Source organism: Corvus kubaryi, unplaced genomic scaffold (assembly GCF_017639235.1).
Source record: "Corvus kubaryi isolate FWS band 111438036 unplaced genomic scaffold, C.kubaryi_AGA036_p1.0 37394, whole genome shotgun sequence".
Lineage (NCBI taxonomy): Eukaryota > Metazoa > Chordata > Aves > Passeriformes > Corvidae > Corvus > Corvus kubaryi.
The window spans coordinates 12522849-12543498 of record NW_024581133.1 but is presented as its reverse complement, the minus strand read 5'-3'; the positions used below and the strand labels follow the sequence as shown (position 1 = coordinate 12543498).

General features: G+C 59.7%; 1 protein-coding gene across 2 annotated transcripts in view; it reads left to right on the top strand.

Annotated features, from left to right (window-relative positions):
* The first annotated feature begins 3216 nt into the window (after nucleotides 1-3216).
* Nucleotides 3217-20650, top strand: part of RASGRF1 (Ras protein specific guanine nucleotide releasing factor 1) — a 29964-nt gene continuing 12530 nt past the window's right edge. For both annotated transcript variants that reach the window (XM_042039335.1, XM_042039334.1), the window contains exons 1-10: nucleotides 3217-3803; nucleotides 12155-12261; nucleotides 13159-13306; nucleotides 16385-16477; nucleotides 17165-17418; nucleotides 17712-17791; nucleotides 18182-18375; nucleotides 18808-18917; nucleotides 19556-19674; nucleotides 20148-20308. In XM_042039335.1, the coding sequence (XP_041895269.1) occupies nucleotides 3528-3803; nucleotides 12155-12261; nucleotides 13159-13306; nucleotides 16385-16477; nucleotides 17165-17418; nucleotides 17712-17791; nucleotides 18182-18375; nucleotides 18808-18917; nucleotides 19556-19674; nucleotides 20148-20308 (1542 nt within the window). In that variant the 5' untranslated portion in view covers nucleotides 3217-3527. The remainder of the gene's footprint in view (nucleotides 3804-12154; nucleotides 12262-13158; nucleotides 13307-16384; nucleotides 16478-17164; nucleotides 17419-17711; nucleotides 17792-18181; nucleotides 18376-18807; nucleotides 18918-19555; nucleotides 19675-20147; nucleotides 20309-20650) is intronic.

Genomic DNA, 20650 nt, shown 5'->3' with positions numbered 1-20650 from the left:
TGCCCCCATGGGAAGAGAAGCTGCCCATCATGGTCAGGGCTGCTTGGGGATGCTCTGCCTGAAGCAGGCAGGGGTCACCCCTGTGCCATGGAAAGGCAGGTCTGACACCCTGAGTGCTGAGTGCACCCTCACACTGTCCCACACCCCTGCTGGGGTGAAGGATGCCAGCAAGCCCTGGTTTGATGCAATGTGGGGAGGCAATTCTTCCCCTCCATCTCTCAGGTGAGGAAGCCAGCACCCCAGTCAGGAGTTAGGAGTGGTGCCAGAGCCCTCTTCATGGGCTCAGGAGTGAATGAGAGCTGCTGGCATAAATTACCAGGCTGTCATCCCTGGTGCTGAGATTCCCAGGGAACAGCTTAGTGGTTCAAAGGGCTGCTGAGACAATTTTGCATTGCATGATCACAGTCCCAGAGCTCTGATGTTAAAAAATGTCAACAGTGAGGTGGTTTCTGTAGTGGGGCCGCCCGTGGCCCCAGGGAGTGGTCACAGCTGACCCTTCCTGGGGCCAGCCCAATTTATCACTTAGCACCAGGGTTTGGTGCTAAGTGATAAATTGGCCTAATGAACTCACGGGCTCCTTGTGCTGTGAGGAGCCCTCAGTTTGACATCCCCATGCCCCCCAGCACCGCATGCAAATGGCACTGAACCTGCTCAGCTCCAGTGGCACTTGAGGGATGGGAAGTGACACACCACATGCTGGTGGTGAGGCTGGTGGCACTTGTCCAGCCTGGCATGGCAAGGATGCAGCCACCAACTGCAGCGGGTGTCCCCCACCCTGCCCTGGCTGCACCGCCAGATTTTGTTTTAGCCCCAAGATGAGAGAGTGCTTTGGGTGAGAGCACCAAGAGACTTGTCCTGTGCCACACTGGGGGATCAGGGCAGTGGATCCTGACTGAGACCCTAAGACGCTGTGGGTGTCGTCTCCCTGCTCCTTCACCTCCTCCCTCCTGGTTCAGCGGTTGCTCTGCTCTGGTCCCCTACACCCCATCACTGAGTGCTCAGAGGTCTCTGAGGTGACTGTCCCACTCCCAGAGCTCCCCCACAGCCTCCCCTGTCCAGAGCAGCATCCCGGGCCCCTTGTTCTCCCATGCCAGCAGCCCTGTGCCCTCGGGTGCTGCTGCAGTTCCTGCTCCCACTGCCTGTGGATCTGTTCAGGTTGTGCATGGGATGGAAGCCCACAGGAACCACTGTTGTATTTGTTTAACACTTCAGCGAGGAGCAAAGAAACCACAGCAATTAAAGCACTTGGAAACCCTGGCAATCTTTACTCTGGACAAACTCCCTGTCCCACGGCCAGCATGCCAAGGCTGACTCTGCTGGCTCTCAGAGGTGTGAGGAACGCTTCGCAGCTGGACCAGGAGGGTCACACTGCAAACACCTCCCCATTGATCGATGCCACGTCACTTGCAGGAAACAAACCTCCCTTTGTTCCAGGAATCAAACTTTCCAAGGCTTGAGCCTTGGAAGCTCTCAGCAATGTTTCCATCACCCTCTGTATCTTCCAAAGGGAGTCTGAACTGAGCCAACACTACTGGGAAGTCCAGAGGCTGTGCCTGCTACCAACCCCAGCACAGCCCAGTGCTGCCTGTCCCCAGTGCCAGCAGTGCTGCTGTCCTTAGGACAGTGGGACCCTCACCTGTGAGCAGCGGGCACACTGGGCACACTTCATGCCCAGGTACACCACATCCCCCAGCACACTGCACCTCCAGACACAGCCCCATGGCTGGCCAGGGGGCTTGGCAGCTCCAGGGTGTCAGGCAGCTTCTATCCAGTATGGGAATAATTGGCAATGCCAGCTTCCCAGCTAATATTTCAACCAGGATTTTGCAGGCTTCCACAAAGGGTCTCTTTCTGTGCCACTGCACTGTTCCGTACGGGATAGGTTTTTCCCAAGGAGCACCTTCTGCCCCATGCTGGGACCCATCTCTCACCCAAGCAGAGGCTGCAGCAATGAAAAGGGATGTAGGACCTCACTGATGAGGCTGGAGAAATGGAAAAGGAGGGAGCCCTGGCGATGGAGGGGAGCTGGCCATGCTGGTGGGAAAGCCCTGGAGCTACAAATCTGCCTGCAGCTGGGGACAGGGGCACACTCAGCTGGGGACAGAAGTGGGAGGGGCACGGGGGCCAGGGCAGTGGGTGGCCGCATTCCCACTCTGCCCCTCTCTGACGCTGACCCGGTGACAGCAGGCCTCAGGCCGTGTCCCTTGAGGTGGCAATGGGCACGTGTTCCAGCAGAACCCAGGCCAAGTAGCTCCATCCTGGCAGTGCCAGCACCCTTCCCAATTCCAGCCTGTTCCCTCCTGTTCCCATGGCAACCTGTGACCTCACTGGGTTCCTTGGAGCTCTGCCAGCATTTTCAGCAGAAATAAAGCCAATGACCAGGGTTGTCCTGCTGTCCTCCCTGTCTGTAGTGGGTCTGTCACACCTGGGGCTCAGGTCAGGGCTGGCTCCTCTGCCGCAGGACTGACGTGCCACATTGCAGGTCTCACGCTTGGTGCCCATCACTGTGGCATCTGCCTGACCCAGCACTCCTGGCTGTAGCAGCCCCTGAAATACAAGGGGCAGCGGGGCACTCTCTTCCCTGCACAGCTTCAGCTGCAGCCAGCGCTCAGTTTTCCAAGTGCCCGGTTTTCCCAGTTTTGTCCTGCTCGGCAGAGAAAGGGCCGGGATGGAGAAGAGGGATCAAGAGTGAGACAAACGGAAATGAATGGAGAACTAGTCCCTCTGCTCTGCGTGGTGGTGCCACTTGTCTCAAGGTCCTCCCCTGCCTAAGGGTCCCTTTTGGCCTGGGGTCCACTTTCCCAGGGCTCCCATCTGGTCTAAGGTCCCTCCTGGCCTGAGGCTCTGGCTGTTCCCAGGGGTCCCATTTGCCCAGGGATCCCTCTCGGTCTCGGGGTTCTGTGTGGCTGGAGGTGTCTCTTAGCTTTGGCTGTGCCTGGGGGGGTCTCTCTCGGCCCGGGGCTCCAGCTGTGGGTAGGATTCCGTGCCGGCCCGAGGGTCCCACACGCCTGGGGTTCCCTCTCGCGCTGGGGGTCTCTCTCGGTGCGGAGTTCCCTCGCGGTGCGGAGCGGAGCGCTGGCGGTGCTGACGGTGACGGTGCTGGCGGCGGCCCCGGCATCCCGCGGCCCGGGGGCGGCCCCGGCGAGCGCAGCGCGGCGCGACCACCCCCGCAGCCGGCGGCAAGGAAGGAGGCAGGGAAGGAGGCACGGGAAAGAGGCAGGGAAGGAGGGCCGCGGCTCCGCTCGGCTCGGCGCGACTCCGCTCGGCGCTGACGGTCCCCGGTGCCGCCGCCGTCACTCGCCCCGCCCGTCCGCGGTTCCGCGCGGCGGGTGCGGGACGCGGCGCTCACCGACACAGCCGGGGCCGGGGGCTCAGCGGGGCCAGGCCGCGGGATGAGCGCCCGGCGGCTCTCCGGGGGCAGCGGGGGCCGCTGATGCTGCGGGGACCGCGGGGTCTGCGGGGGCGGCGGGGGTGGCTCGGCGCGGCCCCGCCCGCGGCGGGGGCCATGTGAGCGCGGTGCCGGCAGGATGCAGAAGGGGATGCGGCTCAATGACGGGCACGTCGCCCACCTGGGGCTGCTGGCGAAGAAGGACGGGGCCCGGCGCGGATACCTGAGCAAGCGGAGCGCCGACAACACGAAATGGCACACCAAGTGGTTCGCGCTGCTCCAGAACATGCTCTTCTACTTCGAGACCGACTCCAGCTCCCGGCCCTCGGGGCTCTACCTGCTCGAGGGCTGCGTCTGCGACCGCGCGCCCTCTCCCAAGCCCCCCCTCTCGGCTAAGGACTCTCTGGAGAAGCAGGTGGGCGACAGGGGGGCCCCGCGGAGGGGGAGGGAGGATGGCCCGCGGGGGTCCAGGGCCCGCACCCCCGGAAGCTTCCGGTGCCCGTGACCTGCCCCACGCGTGACCAGGGTGGGGAGGTGAGGATGAGGCCGGTCTGTGCAGGGGAAGGGGGATGATTCCCGAGGCTGCAGTGCGGGAGCAGCGGGTGGGTTCATTGTGGGGGTGTCGGGCTCTGTCCGGAGCACCCCCACTCCCTCTCCCATCTAATTAACCGCCAGTAATTAGCGCGGGGCTGCGGGGCGCCTCCCAGCGGCCGCGCTTGGCGCTGCAGAGCCCCGCGCCCCCCCCCCCCCCCCCCCCCCCCGGCCCGGCGGGGTTTTGGGGTCCTGGCGGGGGGACCCCGGGGCTCCCGTGGGGCGGCCCCAGCTACGCGGCCTCGCTGTTTCCCACACCCCGCCTGCTCCCTTCTGTGCCCCCGTGGTTTGCTTGGCAACTCCCCCAGCCCAGCGGTGTGAGCAGCCTGCGATGGGTGCGTGGTGCTCGGCGGGGGCAGCTCAGGGCCTTGTTTTCAGGCAGATTTCACCCTGTTCCCGCTCGCCACGTGTGCGGTTTGCACCTCAATCTCCACCCCTGGCGGGGGGACAAGCAGAGTGCGGGTCCCCTGAGACCCCCGTGCTGGCGCTGGGCTCCAGTGCCCTTTGCCACTGCTGATGTCTGCGGGTGATCAGCGAGGAAACACGAAAGCCCTTGCGAGGCCCTGGGAAGATCCAGGTGTCCCCCAGCCCCAGGGCTGCTGTGGTCCCAGCCGTGAGGACCACAGCCCCTGGCGGGCCTCGGAGGTGGGTGGCCCACCAGCTGTGCCTTTCTCGACTGGGCAGGGTATCCTGGAGCAGCACGGCATGGACGTTGGCAGCCCCTGGCATGTTTGTCTGGGGTGGTTTGCTGGAGCTGGGATGCGCCGTAGCAGCCAGGAGAGATGGGATGGTGCCAGGAAGGGGGGAGAAGGGCTGGCTTCCAGCTGCGGGGGCAAATCCCCATCCACCGCTTCCAGAGCCACCTCCAGATTCATTAGCGTGGACAGGAGCTAGCTGGATTCACCCTCTGACCCGCTGGTGGTGTGTGGAGCGCGGACGTGTGCCCTGTGGGTGCCCGCGGCACAGCGGCACCGGGGCCCCTCAGTGGGAGCAGTGGGAGAGGGTCCCGGCACCACCATCCCGGGCTGGGCACTTGCGGGAGGCACCTCGCGTTTTGCGTCCAGCTCTGCAGGGCTTGCATAATTCCTGCCTGAGCAGGCTCTGGGGAGGCGCTGGGAGTGCTGCCGGCAGACTGCAGGATGGGACCCGGGGCACCTGCCGGGCACCCCAGGGCATGGGGCAGCCTGCGAGGAAATCAGCCCCTTAATTCTGGCTATTCCTGGCACTTGGAAAACCCTGCCAAGAGAACCAGGCATGCAGCACCACTGCTCCCTGGCACATCCCCTCCCTCCTGGCTTGGAGCACAGGAATATTTCCCTGTCAAGAGGAACATACTGTGTTTTTTGCCCAGCGGGGGCTCCTTGCAGCCCAGCCGTGGGGTGCAGCACCTCGGGGGCTGTGGCAGTGAGGGGGGTCTGTAGTTGCAAGGGGTCACACTGCTGTGGTTGCCACTGCTGTCCCTTCAGTAACAGATGTGTGTTCCCAGTTCAGCTTCCATGAAGTTTACCAGCCAGGTTGCAATCAGCCTTCCTGGCCAGGTTGGAATCAAGCTTGGAATCGAGGCTCTAGGTCCTCGTGTTTGTGCAGGAGGGATTTTCCACCATGCAAACACTATGGGGAAGATGTCACATCCCCTTTCCGGTTCAAAATGCACCCAGGGTGTTGATCCTTGCTGCAAGTGAGGGGCTGCTGTCACAGGCAGCTCCTGCCATGGCAAGCAAATACATCCCCTGCTGCTGCTCCGCGTGGATTTGCCGCGGTCCAGCGCCTGGCTTGTAATTCTGTGTAATTCCTTAGGCCAAATGGGACTGGAAGACGGAGCGCTGGACGCCCGCTGCTCTGCAAGCTAATTAATGGCCCAGGGATGAGATAAGCGGCGAATATTGATGGTGCAGATCCGCAGCCTGGCCGGGGCGGGAGGAGCGGGTGGCACACAGGGCAGGCCGTGCTCCGGGCAGGGTCTGTGTTCCCCACTCCAGGGAAAACCTCGGCTTCAGGCTCACCTGAAACCCAGCCGTGCCCAGCATCCTCTAAAGGGAAGGTGCTGAGGAAATTTCTAGTATTGCCTGTGATCCCAATTAATTACATTCTGAGGGTATTTATCTATCTGTGCAGTTCCAGCTGGAGCTCTGAGGACAGTGTTCCTTGCATCAGAGGAGCTCCGGGTTTGGATTCCTTCCTTGCTGGAGAGGAGCCTGAAAGGTTCCCAACTCTCTGCAAAGGAGAAATTTCAAGAGGTGGGGCTTTCAAACCCCCTCTTTTAGTGTACACACATTTTGTTTTGGGGGGATATTTTTCCTGGAACACAGTGAATTTTAGTGCCGGTATATGTGAGAATAAGGGAGCAAAGATGTGTGGAAAACTGGAACACCAAAGATGTATTTGCTGCCTCTGGAAACTTTGTTTTCTGCTCTTGTTATGTTTTTCCACAAATGAATTTTCCTTCCAACCAGTTGGATGGGGAAGATAATTTCCTGTGGGGTGAGGTCAGGCTGTGGCCTGGGGAAGAGTCCGTGAGGTTGGACTGGGGCTGGGGAGGCTGTGACCCAGCTGCTCAGGGCAGCAGTGCCAGCGGTGCTGGGATGAGCCGGGGTGGGGCTGAAGCCCCTTTTTACCCTGCTGTGGTATCTGGGCCGTGCCACACCACAGCCCTGCTGTTCCCGGCCCCCCGAGGGTGACAGTGCTGAGATGTGCTTCACATGATCACATCTCCCCTCCCTGTCCCTGTGTGCTCGGAGGGGTGGGCAGGCTGTGGGGTGCCCCAGGTGGGCCAAGGTGAGATCCCAGTAGAGGAGCTGGGCAGGTGCAAGGTCCAGAGCTGATCTGACCCCAACCTCAAAGACGGGGAAGGCCCCAGCGTCGGGTGAGGGCTCTCCTTCGCACATCGGTTGGGCAGCAGGAATCACAGCTGGGTTTGCTCCGTGGATCCAGGCTGGAGTTGGATTTAGAATCACAGAATCACGAAGGTTGGAAAAGCCCTCTGAGGCCATTCAGTCCAACCCTTCCCCCAGCACTGCCAAGGCTGCCACTGCTCCATGTCCCCAAGTGCTGCATCCACACAACTTTTGAACATTCCCAGGGACGGGGACTCCACCACTGCCCTGGGCAGCCTGGGCCAGTTTCCAGACCTGTGCCATGGGTTGTTCCTAAGCAGGAGCCCTCAGACAGAGCCAGTGTGGTGCTGAGTCAGGCAGTGGCCCCATGCAGAGCCCTTGGCTCCAGGCTCCGCAGCCCCGGAGCTGAGCTGTGTTCCCCCAGCTGGGGCTGCTCCTGAGCACGCACTGCCCATGGATGGGGATTTCCTTCCCCATCTCCAGAGTGTTTTCCAGGGACGGGGCCATGGAACACCGAGGGCACCTTGTCCTGTGGCCCCCATTCCTGAGACACTGGGAGTGCTGGGGGGGAGTGGAGCTCGGAATATTTGGATGCCTTGAGGACCTGCAGCAGCCCCTGCCAGCCCAGCAGCTCCAGCTCTCCCAGAGCCAAGCCCCAGGCCCTGCTGGTGGAGCCACTCCTGGCAGTGGGAGAGCTTGGGCAGCTCTCTGAAGGTGCAGCAGTGGGGCCATGGGGGTCCAGCCATGCCCGTCCCTGCATGGGGGTTCACCTGGGTACCCCCAAAAGGGCTGTGGAGAATGGTCAGAGGGGACAGATCCCATCAGTGGAGCAGGGCTGAGCAGGTCACGCATGGACATCCTGAGCAGGGCAGTTCCCAAGCTATTCCAAACTTTAGGATTGATGTCCCAGGCACTTCATCCCCAGATCCCAGCATTGGCTGCAGGTCCATGGGCATCAGCCATCTGGAGCAGTGAAAATTCTTCTACCTGAATGTAATTCCATGCAATCTGATTTTTTTGGGACTGTAAATCATAATTTGTGGACTTAAACCTGAACTATTCATCAGCATTGGGATAACGGGTTTTTAATTAATTAGCATATTGTGTGATGCCATGTGGAGATTTTTGAATGAGGGGGATGCTCATGGTGTTGGTCCCAGCGATGTCTGCATGCCCGCCTGCCAGCAGCACCAGATAAAATCAAGGGAAAACTGACTTATTTTAATTATGTTATGAATATTTCTGTGCATGACTCCAGAGCCTGCTCCACACAGGTGATGCTCACCTCTAGTATCCATTTCCGAATATCCTGACAGCCCATACCGAAACAAAGGAAGGAAATTGCAGCCACTGGGATATTTTTTCTTATTGTCAGCACGGAAATGAGCTGCTGGAGCATCCAACTCCGAGGTCCTGTTTTCCCAGAGCACATAGTATGTAGGTCAGGGATGTTAAAAGCTGCCATGGCTGGCTGTGGATTTTTAGACTCATCCATCCAGAGCAGGAAAATTCTCCTCCTCTTGCCCTTTGTGTCAGCTGGAATAACCATCAGCTTCACAAACCAGCAGATGTGGATCTGCCCACTCCGGGAGGATGGAGGGCAGGCAGTTCGAGGGATGATGGGAGGGCATCCAGGTGGGGGGAAAAGACCCCTATGATGGCACAACAAAAACGCAGGAAAGGATGACAGTCACTGCTTTGGTGTCACTGGGGGGTTCTCTCGTGGTCCCCCCACTCTCACACATGCGGTGACCAGCGTGGGGGTGCTGGGAGAGCACCCACCCCCAACCACAACATCCCAAGGGGTCTGGTGGGTTGTTCAGGCTGAAAAACGCCCTTCTGCAAATTCTAAAAAATTCTGTGAAAGGTTGATTTTCTATTTTGGAAATAATGTGTCGCTTTAGAGATTATTTGAATTTATTTCTGAGTCTTTCTGCACATCAAGGGCCTCGGTAATGCCGCCCCCCTCCCCCCCCATCCCCCCCGCAGCAGGCAGGGCCTGCGGGGAGCCGGGTGATGGTCACGGGGCTTTGGGTGGCCCGCGGGGAGCCGGGTGACTGTGGCCCGGCGGGGTCACGGGGCTGTGGGGGCGCCTGGAGGTGCTTTAATGTTTCCCTTGGTGACCTGAAACGCTCCCGCGTCATTATTTCGGGCAGAATTGCCGTGTCCCTGGGGCTTCCTGAGGGAAATCCCTGAGGTCCGGGTATCTGGGCATCCCACGGAGGCGGGGTCCAGGGGCTGTGTATCCTGCGGTGCCAGACGGCCACGCATCCCACAGCGCCGGGGGCCGGGCGATGTGCCTCCCACAGCGGGGGCTCAGAAGGCACCATGGAAATAGGGGAGGCTGGAAAACACCCCGGAATGAGGGACTTCCTCAAGGAATCGCATCTGCTTGCTTTGGCAAGAGCAGAGGGAAGGGGTTGGGATGAGGGGGGTCCAGTCCCAGGGCTGGGAGTTGGTGAGGTCATAAATGAACAAAAATTGGGTGTAAGGGGAAGCAAAGTGACGCTGTGGGTAACTGGTGCCCTGCCCTGGGCAGCACAAACTGCTCCAGGGATGCTGGGCTGAGGCCGCGATGGAGCTGGGGGCTCATCCTGATGCTCCCAGCACTCTGCCTCGTGCCAAGAGTGGCTGGTCCTGTGCTGGTTCTGCCCATGGGTCTGGTCCCATCCACGGGTCTGGTCCTGTCCACGGATCTGATCCTCAGTCCCTGACCCAGCAAGTGCCGCAGGAAGCGCTCCCAGGCTGTTGGTGCGATGTGTCACTGTGATGACAGAGAGGAATCATCTTTTAGGCGGAGATAAAAGGTGGTGGGAGTTTTATTTTTCAAATAGAAAATAACTTCCTCCTTCCCAGCACGCTGCACTTCCTGGGAATTGTGTGGGGATAAACTGGAGCAACACATGGAGTGGGGTGCGTGTGCTCACAGGGGCCAGGTTTGGATCACAGGCGGGGGATCGAGGGGTCCTGGCTGCAGCTCTGCAGTGGGGGGCTTTCACCCCTCGCCATCAGCTCTGCTGCCAACAGCCTTGCAACTGCCATTGACAAAACCTTCGGGAGTTTTTGGGTATAAATTGGATGAGCCAGAACTGTCTGACAAAACCTGCCTGTCAGGTGCTGATGTGCTGGGAGGTGCCTCGAGTGGGTGAAGATGGGCAGAGGCAGTGGGGCAGGGTGGGCACCTGTCCAGGGTACCTGCTCCAGATCCCTGCCCCAGTCCCTGCCCCCGTTCCTGTCCTGGGCTGTGCACCCCTTAGTTTTAACCTCTGGCAAGCCCTGAATCTGCTGCTTTCCCAGGGCACAGGGAAGGTCAGGATGCTAACCCAGGCTGTGCTGTGGATGCGGGGCTCTGAGTGGGTGCACTCACCTGCAGCAGCACAAAGCAGCACGGTGCCATCCCCACAGGACCCTGGGAGCACACACAGGTGTCTGGAAGGACAACCCAGGGCTCGCTATCTCATGCCCTCCTGGCAGGCAGGGACTGGTTTGGGGGACCCCTGGAAGTGTCTCCCCATGTTTCCGGTCCCATGGGGACTCAGCCGAGCACGGGCTGTTGGTGTTGGATCGTGGAGTGGGAATGTGCACACACTGTGCTGTCGGGGGGGTTTGTTCCTGTGGCACCAGGAACTGCTGGGGGCACCAGGGCCTAGAAGGGGCTCCCCCACACCTCGCTGGTGTTTAGAGGGGCATTTCCAGCCTTGCCAACCTGATGAGCTCTTCTTGATGCAGTTACAAGGGAAGGGATGTGAGGTGGGTGTAAAGCTGGGGTACACAACAACACCCATAAGGACCACAAATTTTTGGTGAATTTTCCCTTGGAGCTGTCTGTTTGCCAGAAAAAGCCTTTGGGAGTGGGAGGGAGGGAAAGGGGGTGGGATGTGAAAGGCTGGGGAGCTGCTGCAGCTCCAGAGGTGTCCTGCAGGCAGACACAGAGCTCTGGGCAGCCTGAGCATGGTGGGCCAGGGAAGGGGTGGGCGATGGATGATGGTGTTTGACATTGGGGTGTGTGATGGATGATGGTGTTTTGTCATGGGAATGGCGCCATAAGGAGGAAGTTTGTCCACAGGATCAGCAGTAAAAGATCTGCACTTAAAGGATCTGCGGCAGAAGTGAAGGAGCTGCATCTTCACCAGGGCCCTGCAGCTTCTCCCCAAAGGTGAAAGCTGCTTCTGAAGGCGGGCTCTGCTGTGCCCATGGGCAGCGTGGGCTCCCGGCCCCCTCTCCTCCTCTGCCGGACCTGGAGGGGCTGGGTGAGCTCCAAGGGTATCACCCTGAGACCTGAGGCCCTGGGTGGGCATGGGCTGTGGGCGCTGGGTCTGTCTGTGCTGCTGCGCCAGCCATGCCCTGTCTCCCCATCGTCCTGGGCTCACTCAGAGCCTCCTGTGCCCTCCAGGGGTCCTTCTCCCCAACACCCTGGGCCTGATCAGGGATGGGAAGGGTAGAGCGTTGTGGTGCCCATCGGTGTTTTCATGGCACACATGGCACAGCTGGTGGCTGCCTGTGTCCCACGAGGCTGCTGCTCCTTGGGTTTGAGGCAGTTTTTACCTGTGAATTCAGGTCCCTCATGAAACCCAACAGAGGAGCAGATGATGTCAGGATGAGCTCGTTCCAGTGGGTTTGGTTTAGCCCAGTTATTCCAGGCAGTATCCAGCACTGCAGCGTGGTACCTGTTTCCTTGGAGACTGCAGGGAAGCAGAGGAGCGGCACAAACCCGGCGGCGGCGGCACCGCACACAATTAGCACAAACACTGGAAATGTCAAGGGAGGCTAAAAATAGCCCCACACTGTGGCCACCCCCCGGAGCCCCGGGGAGCACAACACGAGGGACCCGGGCTCTGCTCGGCATCACCTCCCGGGCGGCTGCGGGGCTCCAGCGTGTGCCCGAGGGGCTCGCTGTCCACACAGGCAGGGATGCAGGCAGGGATCGTAGGATCAAGGAATCATTAAGGTTGGAAAAGACCTCTAAGACCATTGAGTCCAAGCATTAACCTGTGGATGCAGGTGTGGATGCAGCTCCAGCTCAGCATCCTTGCTCCTCTGCCCGTTCCCCAGGTGAGGGTGTCCGCAGGGTGGTTGCCACATATTCAGGACTGCAGCCCCCTGGACTTAAGTGGGTTTGGTAGATTTAGGTTTTCCTGAAGCTGGGTCTTTGCCCAGCAGGATTTCCTCTTGGATTTTCCTCGCCAGTGGCATGGCTGTGCTGAGGGCAGCACGTTGTGGCCGGGCTCCTGGTGTTTCCAAACATGTTTTTTTTCAATGACCCAACCTGTGGTGGGTCAGGAAGTGCTTTCTGCCAGCCCTGTGTGGGGCATAACCGTAACCCCTGTGCTCGCCCCCGCAGCACTACTTCACTGTTAACTTCAACCATGAGAACCAGAAGACCCTGGAGCTGAGGACCGAGGATGCCAAGGACTGCGACGAGTGGGTGGCAGCCATAGCTCACGCCAGGTGTGCCCTGTGCCTGTGTGTGTGTGGGGAGGGATCGAGGTGAAGCCGTGCTGAGGGTGGCTGGGGGGGGCAGGAAGAGCTGGACACTGCCAGCAGGCAGAGCAGGACACTTCTGCCTCCCAGCCCCATGGTGGGGACCCTCATGCTGAGTGGGGGCTGTGTTCAATTGTTCCCCGGTCCCCATTCCCATCCCTGTCCCATGCAACTGGTCACCCTGGCAGGCTGGCACTGCCTGTCCCAGCCTGGTGCCAGAGGGATGCCTGATTCACCCTCAGGCTCTAAGCCCATCTGGAAGGGATTCACCTGGGATAGCAAACCTGGTCAGGAAGGGGTTTGTCCAGGATCCTGTCTGTGCCATGGGAGTGCTGGCACAGTCCACCTGCCATGGAGAGCAGTCAGGAGCCAGCACAGTGCAGATGCCCCTCGGGGGAAGGAAGTGCTGGGCTGGCAGCGAGGTGTGGGATCAGGTGGGAGCTGTGTGCAGGGAATGGGAGAAACACCATCCCCTGCAGCCCCTGCCAAGAGTAGGACTTTGTAGGTGCTTGCGCCACATGTGGTCTTCTTCTTCTTAAACTCTTGGAATGTGGCAGGTGACAGGTTCGTCCATGGGTGTTTGGGGATCTTTTTTGTCTCCTCTGATTTCATTAAAGTTTGCTCTGTCCTTTCCGTTTGCCCCTTGTGGGAACCCGTATCCTCACCAGATGGGCCCTTTCTGAGCAGCAGCATTCCCAGCTGTGGGAACTGCCCCCTGCTTTGTTCCCCCTGCTGGGGTGTGAGCCAGAGGCCCTGGGAAGGAGGAGCCCTTGCCAAACCGCAGCCCCTGATGCTGGGGTCGCATGCCGGGGCCGCGGGGCAGGGTCTGCAGGGGAGGGATGCTCACGGCCGTGTCTGCTGCAGCTACAGGAACCTGGCGACAGAGCACGAGGCGCTGATGCAGAAGTACCTCCATCTCCTGCAGATCGTGGAGACGGAGAAGACCGTTGCCAAGCAACTCCGGCAGCAGATCGAGGACGGGGAGATCGAGATCGAGCGCCTCAAGGCCGAGGTGAAGCGCCTGGTGCTGCCCTGTGGATGCACTGACGCTCCTGGGGTGACCCGTGGGAGGGCGGGTGGCATCCCCGTGTGGGCAGGGGCTGGGGGTGGCACCGCTGGTGTGGTTCTGCTTCTTTTAGTGACACCGGGCTGGCCCTTCTCCTGCAGGAGGGGTGAGGGCATCGCCCCCCCCTTGGGGATTTTTCTGGCAGGAGTGATGAAGCAAGTGGCTGTGAGCTGTGCCATCCCAGCACTGTGCGTGTGGGGGGCTTGAGATGATCCCTGGAGCCAGGAAGCTGTTGGAATAGGGAAGAGTTCACACCAGCAAGGAGCACCGGGGCTGGTCCTTGCCTCTTGTAAGCGAAGAAAACAGTCGCTGTGTCCTAGAATGCCAGAACAGTTTGGGCTGGAAGGGATCTTACAGACCCTCCTATTCCACCCTCTCCGTGTCCTCCTCTGGAATCATTCCAGCAGCTCCACGTCCCTTTGATGCTGGGATCCCAGAGCAGGAGGCAGCTCTGCAGTGGGGCACACCTGAGCGGGGCAGAGGGTGTCTCGTGCTCCCCGGAACCCCAGGGATTCGCTGTGCTCGGCGCTGTGACCACACGGATGCTGCTCTGTGCAATCCTGTGGGATTAGCCCGGGGAGCCCCTGCCTGCAGCGTGCCCCGGGAGCTCTGGCAGCAGTTCCCTGCCGGGTGTGGGAAGGGTGACACGAGGCCGGATATGGCAGACAGCAGCAAGGTGCACAGATGACTCAGCAGACGGTGCCGAGGGACACGCGTGTCCCTGGGGCACCTGGGAGGAGGAGGCTCAGGAGATGCCTGGCACTGGGGGCGATGCTCCTCGGTGGGGGTCTGCTCTGTGGCACTGGGGATGCTCGGCAGAGGGAGAACCCTCGGTGGTAACAGGGCTGCCTGGTGCTGTGGGAGATGCTCGCTGGCAGAGGGGATGCTCGGCAGTGGGGTATCCCCTGTTTCCTGGCCACCCCCGTGCTGCCTGGCTCTGCCCTGCAGCACTGTGCCCCCCGGGTGCCCCTCACCGCCTGGGCTCTGCCTGCGGGTGCTGCTGGCACTGCTGCTGCGGTGGGTGGGCAGTGGCGACAGTGAGCGTGGGGCACCCTGGCACACCCCAGAGCCGGTGCTGCTGCCAGCTCCCTCCTCTTGCCTGGCAGGGGGGTGGGCAGTGGCATCGGGGTGGGGGCAGCCACGAGTGGGTTGGCAGGGCTGAGACCTCGATGCCAAATCACTCAAAACCTCAAAATTGCCCCAGAAGAGGTATCTGAAGAGACAGTGAGGGCAGGGGTGGTTTCACCTGTCCTAATGGTGGGCTTTTCCTTAAATTTTGAATTTTTGGGTTCAAATGGGCTGGTCAATAGCAATCCCTGACCATGTGCTGGGGTGTGCTGAAGGTTCTTTTAGTCTTGCAGGGCTGAGGTGCCACAAACCCTTCCCAGGAGTGCTGGCTTTGTGCTCTTTCTGCTCTCCAGCAGAACAGATCAGCCCTAAAACTGCCCTGGTTGCAGACTGTGCCCCCCATTTGGGGGGTGTTCTCCTGGGACCTTGATCCTGCTCCCCAGGTCTGGTCCAGCCTCCAAGTCAGGGTGATCCCCAACCCCCTGAGGGACCAAGGCAGGACAATGAGCACCCCCAGGAGCTGGATCCAGGGAGGTGGGAGATGTTGTGATCCCTGGAACGAGCTGAGCACAGCTGCAGCATCTCCTCCCCAGGCTCAGACACACTGCTGTCACCTTGGTTGGTGTGGGGGTTTTCACTCTTCCCCATACTTTGAAGCAGGGATCAAATTATCAGCTCCTACTGTAATGTGGAAATTTTGCTCACTCAATTTAAAAAAAAAAAAGAAACCAGAATAAAACCATGGCACTGTCAACCCCCTTCTGTGGGTCCCTCCATCCTGGCAGGGGGTGGCTTTGGTGCCCACAAAACCTTCAGTGCAGGGGGTGTGGAGCGGGTCCTGAGGACTCAGGGCTCCCTGGGAGAGCACATAGAAAGCAAAAAGCTCTAAAATCTCCTCTAACATCTGATCCATATAATGAAATGTGGTGAAACAGATGTGTAGAAGCTGGCTCGGTGACCATGAGCCTGTGGCCACCAGCTCTGGCGTGTTCTTGCTTTTTCCAAACAGTCCAGACACCAAACTCCACCTTTTTTCCTTTCTGTCCAAAATGGGACATCTTCCCCCCACAAGAGAGTCCTCTTTCCAAGTTGTTTTCTTCTGTTCTCTTCTATAAAATCAAAATCCAGATCACATTTTCCCAATTTCCCACATTCTGGATGGCACATGTGCTGCTTTCTTGCCTTTTCCTGTCACTTTCCAAGTGGTTTTGGCCGTGGGGGCCGGGACACACGATGAGCAGAGGAGGGAGAGAAAGTACAGGGAGAAACAGCGAAACCAACACCCGGGAGCTGATGGCTGTGATCCCACATGTGCGGGAAGCACGGCTGGGGGGGCTGCTCCCCGCCTGCACATTTTGGGGTCCAAATGCTCGAGGTTTTTCTGCCATTTTCTCTCCAAGTTGTGTTTCTTGACTCGCTGTGAAGGCTTTTTTGGGGAACAGGGATGGGGTTTGGATTGGGCACCTGGCAGGATTTCCAGGTCCCGGTGCTGGCAGTGTGTTCAGGAGTACTCCTCAACTGAGGTGTTGGGGACAGTTTGAGGAGCCCTGATAGCTCTGGCAGGTTTCTTCATCTGCTTCATCCACCAATTGAGTCCCCATCCCTGGAGGGATTTAAAAGCCATGCGGATGTGGCACTTGAGGACAATGGTGGCTTAGTGGTGGCTTTGGCAGTGTTGTGATCAGGTGGACTTCATGATGTCAGAGGGCTTTTCCAGTCTGAAATACTCTGTGGGCCTGTGGTTCTGTGAGTCTGTGATGCCCGTTAAGGCAGACCCAGCATGATGTGTCCGTGTCTGTTGTTAAACCGGAGGCTCACACCGTTCCCCTACACAGGGGCAGCCCCTGGGATGCCCTCAGCCCCTGGGATGCCCTCGGTGCCCAGGATGCCCTCGGCCCCTGGCATGCCCTCGGCCCCTGGGTGGCACCAGGCAGCTGCTCACCTCTGTGCCCACAGATCGCATCCCTGCTCAAGGACCACGAGCGCATCCAGGCCAGCCAGAGCAGCGTGCCCAGTGATGACGACAGCGACATCAAGAAGATCAAGAAGGTGGGTGGTGGTGAGGGTTGGCACCCGGGGGGTCCCAGCAGGCACAGCAGACACGCTCCCTGGGGGGCTGAAGGGGGTGTCTGAGCAGGTGCTTCGGTCAGCAGGGTTTTTAGGAGGAAAATGTGTTCTGCCCAAGTGGGAGCCCGTCTGTTAGCAGGGCACGAGGTGTCCTGGCCAGTGCTGGCTCCTGCACCACCAGCCCCTCTGACTTCTGTTCCCATGGTTGTCACAGCTTTTATTTTGGCAAAGGAAAAGCCATCACCCCAGCAGCATTCCCACAGGGAGCAATAGACCGGCCCAGGCACCCCCTTTACTGGGGGCCGGAGCGCTGGGCACAGAGCGGGACATGCTGCAGGTGCCCAGTTACACAAGGAAGGGATCTTAAACCTCATCTTGTTCCACCCCCTGCCGTGGGCTGGGACACCTTCCACTATCCCAGGTTGCTCCAAGCCCCATCCAACCTGGCCTTGAACACTTCAGGGATGGGGCGGCCACGGCTTCTCTGGGCACCCTGTGACAGGTATTCAAATGAGCCATTGGATTCCCAGCCTGGAGAGTTCAGAGCAGCACCAGGAAGAGGCAGCAGCTCGGTACAGAGCCAGGGAACCTCCCGGCTGCCCCGTGCCGAGCGAGGGTGCCTGCCTGGCCCCCAGTCCTGTCCCTAACTCCCAGCTGCTGCTCCCTCAGGTGCAGAGCTTCCTGCGGGGCTGGCTGTGCCGGAGGAAGTGGAAGACCATCATTCAGGACTACATCAGGTCCCCCCATGCTGACAGCATGCGCAAGAGGAACCAGGTGGTGTTCAGCATGCTGGAGGCTGAGGCCGAGTATGTCCAGCAGCTCCACATCCTCGTCAACAACTTCCTGCGGCCGCTGCGGATGGCTGCCAGCTCCAAGAAGCCGCCCATCACACATGATGATGTCAGCAGCATTTTCCTCAACAGGTGAGCTCCATCCTGGGCTCCAGGAGCTCTGGGGCATCCCAGCAGCTCTGGACACCTGCTGCCCTCCCTGGGCCCTGGGTGCTCAGCGCCAGGGCTCCCTGGGAGCCTGCAGCTCCCTCTCTCCCTGTGCCTCCAGGAACCCTCTGCACTGCCTTGAGCAGCTGTCTCCCAGCCAGCTCAAGGGTTGCCCCGCTCCCCCTGGGCTGAGGATTTTGTCTAATTCCTTATTATTTACCTCTTGTTCATCTGTCTGTTCTTGGTTTGGCTTAGTCCTGTCTTGGTTCCTCTTCCAGTGAAACAATCATGTTTTTGCACCAAATTTTCTACCAAGGCCTGAAGGCACGGATCTCCAGCTGGCCCACACTGGTGCTGGGTGAGTGCTGCTGCCTCCTCCTCCTGCTGCTCCTTCTCCTTCTGCAGCTCCACAGGCATTTGCCAACCAGCAGCAAAACACACCACACACCATGTCCTCACTTGGTCATGTCAGCCACAGAGTAAAAAACCCCAGGGCAGCCAAATTCTGGTGTTCCTGGTTCTGCCGGGAGGTGGGAGGTGGGACTGGACTGTGCACAAGGAGGCTGATGCTGGAGAGCATCACTGTGTCCCACTAGATCCTCTTCCAACTCAAACTGGGCAGAGCTGGGGGGACACAAGGAGCAGGAGAGCTCAGGGTTGCTCTGGGTGGGTGAGGGGATCAGGGGACTGTGTCGGGCTGCAGGCGTGGGCCGGTGCATCCCACCCACCTGCCCTGCTCTGCCTGCAGCCGACCTGTTCGACATCCTGCTGCCCATGCTGAACATCTACCAGGAGTTCGTGCGGAACCACCAGTACAGCCTGCAGATCCTGGCCCACTGCAAGCAGAACCGGGACTTTGACAAGCTGCTCAAGCACTACGAGGCCAAGCCTGACTGCGAGGAGAGGACCCTGGAGACCTTCCTCACCTACCCCATGTTCCAGGTGACCACTGGAGCCAGGATTGGCCCCAAGGATGCTGAGGGAGATGGAATAGGCAATGCAAACCCCATCCCCACAGCTGGCATCGTATGGTGGGGAGGCAAAGCCTGGGTGAAGGTGGCCCAGGGCTGGACCCTGGTGGTCCCACATGGTTCCTGGGACCTGCTTGGGCCATCACTGCGGGAGGACTCTGGGTGCTGCTGGCTCCATGGTTACCCCACACCTCTGGGACTTGGACAGGGAACAGCAGGGCACAGCCCCACATTGTTCCCCCTCTTCATTCAGCTTTGGCACAAGCAGCTTTGAAGCTTTAACCTCTCAGGTCAGGGTGTCCCTGGCCAGGGTGTCCCCAGCCATGGCAGGAGCAGCCCAGGGTGGGCCCCTGCTGGCCCCAGTGCCCCCCATTGACCTCTGCTCTGCTCCCTCGTGCTGCAGATCCCCAGGTACATCCTGACACTGCACGAGCTGCTGGCTCACACCCCCCACGAACACGTGGAGAGGAACAGCCTGGATTATGCCAAGTCCAAGCTGGAAGAGCTGTCCAGGTGAGAGCTGCTGATCCATCCCTGGGGTGTGGGACGGGTCCTGGCTGTTTCTGGCCGGGGGCAGTGTTTCCCAGGGCTCCTGGATGATGAAATGAGGGCTTTGGAGGACTGGGATGGCTCAGTGTCTGGTTCTGTCCTCTGTTGAGGGCTGGCAGGACTGGTGGGGCTGCCCCACGGGACAGCACCAAGTGACTCCGAGATCTCCACATGAGCACTTGGGAATGGGCCATAATTCCCTGGTTTTTGTCCTCTTCCCCCCCCAGCCCATGGATTGGAGTGTTCTGGGTGTCAGTGCCAAACCCACCAGTGCACTTTAAGTTCTGTAAAGAGTTTCCATCCCTTTTCCCACTCCTCAAGGAGCAGGAATATCAGAGGGGGCTGGCGATGGGGGGATCTGTCTGCCCTAAATCTGAATTTTGTGTTTTCCAAGCACTCAGATTTCAATATTTATCAGCCTGGAGGTACAGTCCAGGCAGATGTACAGCTCCTGACTCTCTCTGGGTGGATACTGCTGTAATTCCCTTGATATTCCTTCAGTTTTGGTTTTACCTGGTGCAGCCCAACCATGTGTCCAAAGGGGTTGGGAAAACTTGTGCAGATCCCATCCCAGCTCCAATTTCCTCCTCTCCCTCCTTCAGGATAATGCATGATGAAGTGAGTGAGACTGAAAATATTCGGAAAAACCTGGCAATAGAGAGGATGATCATCGAGGGGTGTGAGATCCTGCTGGACACCAGCCAGACCTTCGTCAGACAAGGTCTGTGTCGGTGCCAACCTCCCTCCCCTCTGCGGTGACCACGAGCCCCATCTCCCTGTCCCTGTCCCTGTCCCTGTCCTGTGTGCTCTGCTGGCCTGTGAAATTTAAAAACATAACTAATTTCTTAGTTTTCACTGATCAGAAGCACATCACGTTCAGGCAGTTCTGGCACTTCTAGGCAGTTTTGTCACTGTGTTTTTCCACATCGTGGCGCAGGAGGTGCATTTTGGCTGTTTCCCCACCCAGGGAAGCAGCAGGACCACGCTGAGCTCCCAGTGCCGGTGGGGTGCCCTGGGATGTGGGTACAGGGTGGGCTGGGGGCCATGGTTGGTGCCTCTCAGCTGCTGGGTGACCCTAACCTGGGGGGCTGCTCCCAGCCCTGGCACTCGGGGACACGCTCGGTGCTGTCCCGCGTGGGCCCGTGCCCCGCAGCGCTGCCCCGGTGCCGGGGCTGACGGCAGCTGCCCCCGCAGGGTCCCTCATCCAGGTGCCGATGTCGGAGAAGGGGAAGATCACGCGGGGCCGGCTGGGCTCGCTGTCGCTCAGGAAGGAGGGTGAGCGGCAGTGCTTCCTCTTCTCCAAGCACCTCATCATCTGCACCCGCGGCTCCGGGGGAAAGCTGCACCTCACCAAGGTGAGGGCGCCAGGGGGACCCGGCAAGGGGTGGGTGGCTGCTGCTGCTCCCCGGCCCTGGGGAGGGGGCAGAGGGTGGCCCAGCTGTGCTCTGAGCTGGCCGGGCTCTTGGTGACAGAGGGGTCCAGGGACCACCTCACCCTCCCCTGGCGCAGCCCCAGGAGTGCTGGGCTGGGAGCCTTCGGCCACACGGATTTATTTCACGTGGTCCTTATCGGAGCTGAGTCACGGGAGAGATGAGAAACTACAAGATCTTGATAAAAGAATTTACCCTGATCTGCAGCAGAAACGCTGACAGTCTATTCTGGAAGAAACTGGAATCACAGCCCAAACTGTCTGTAGT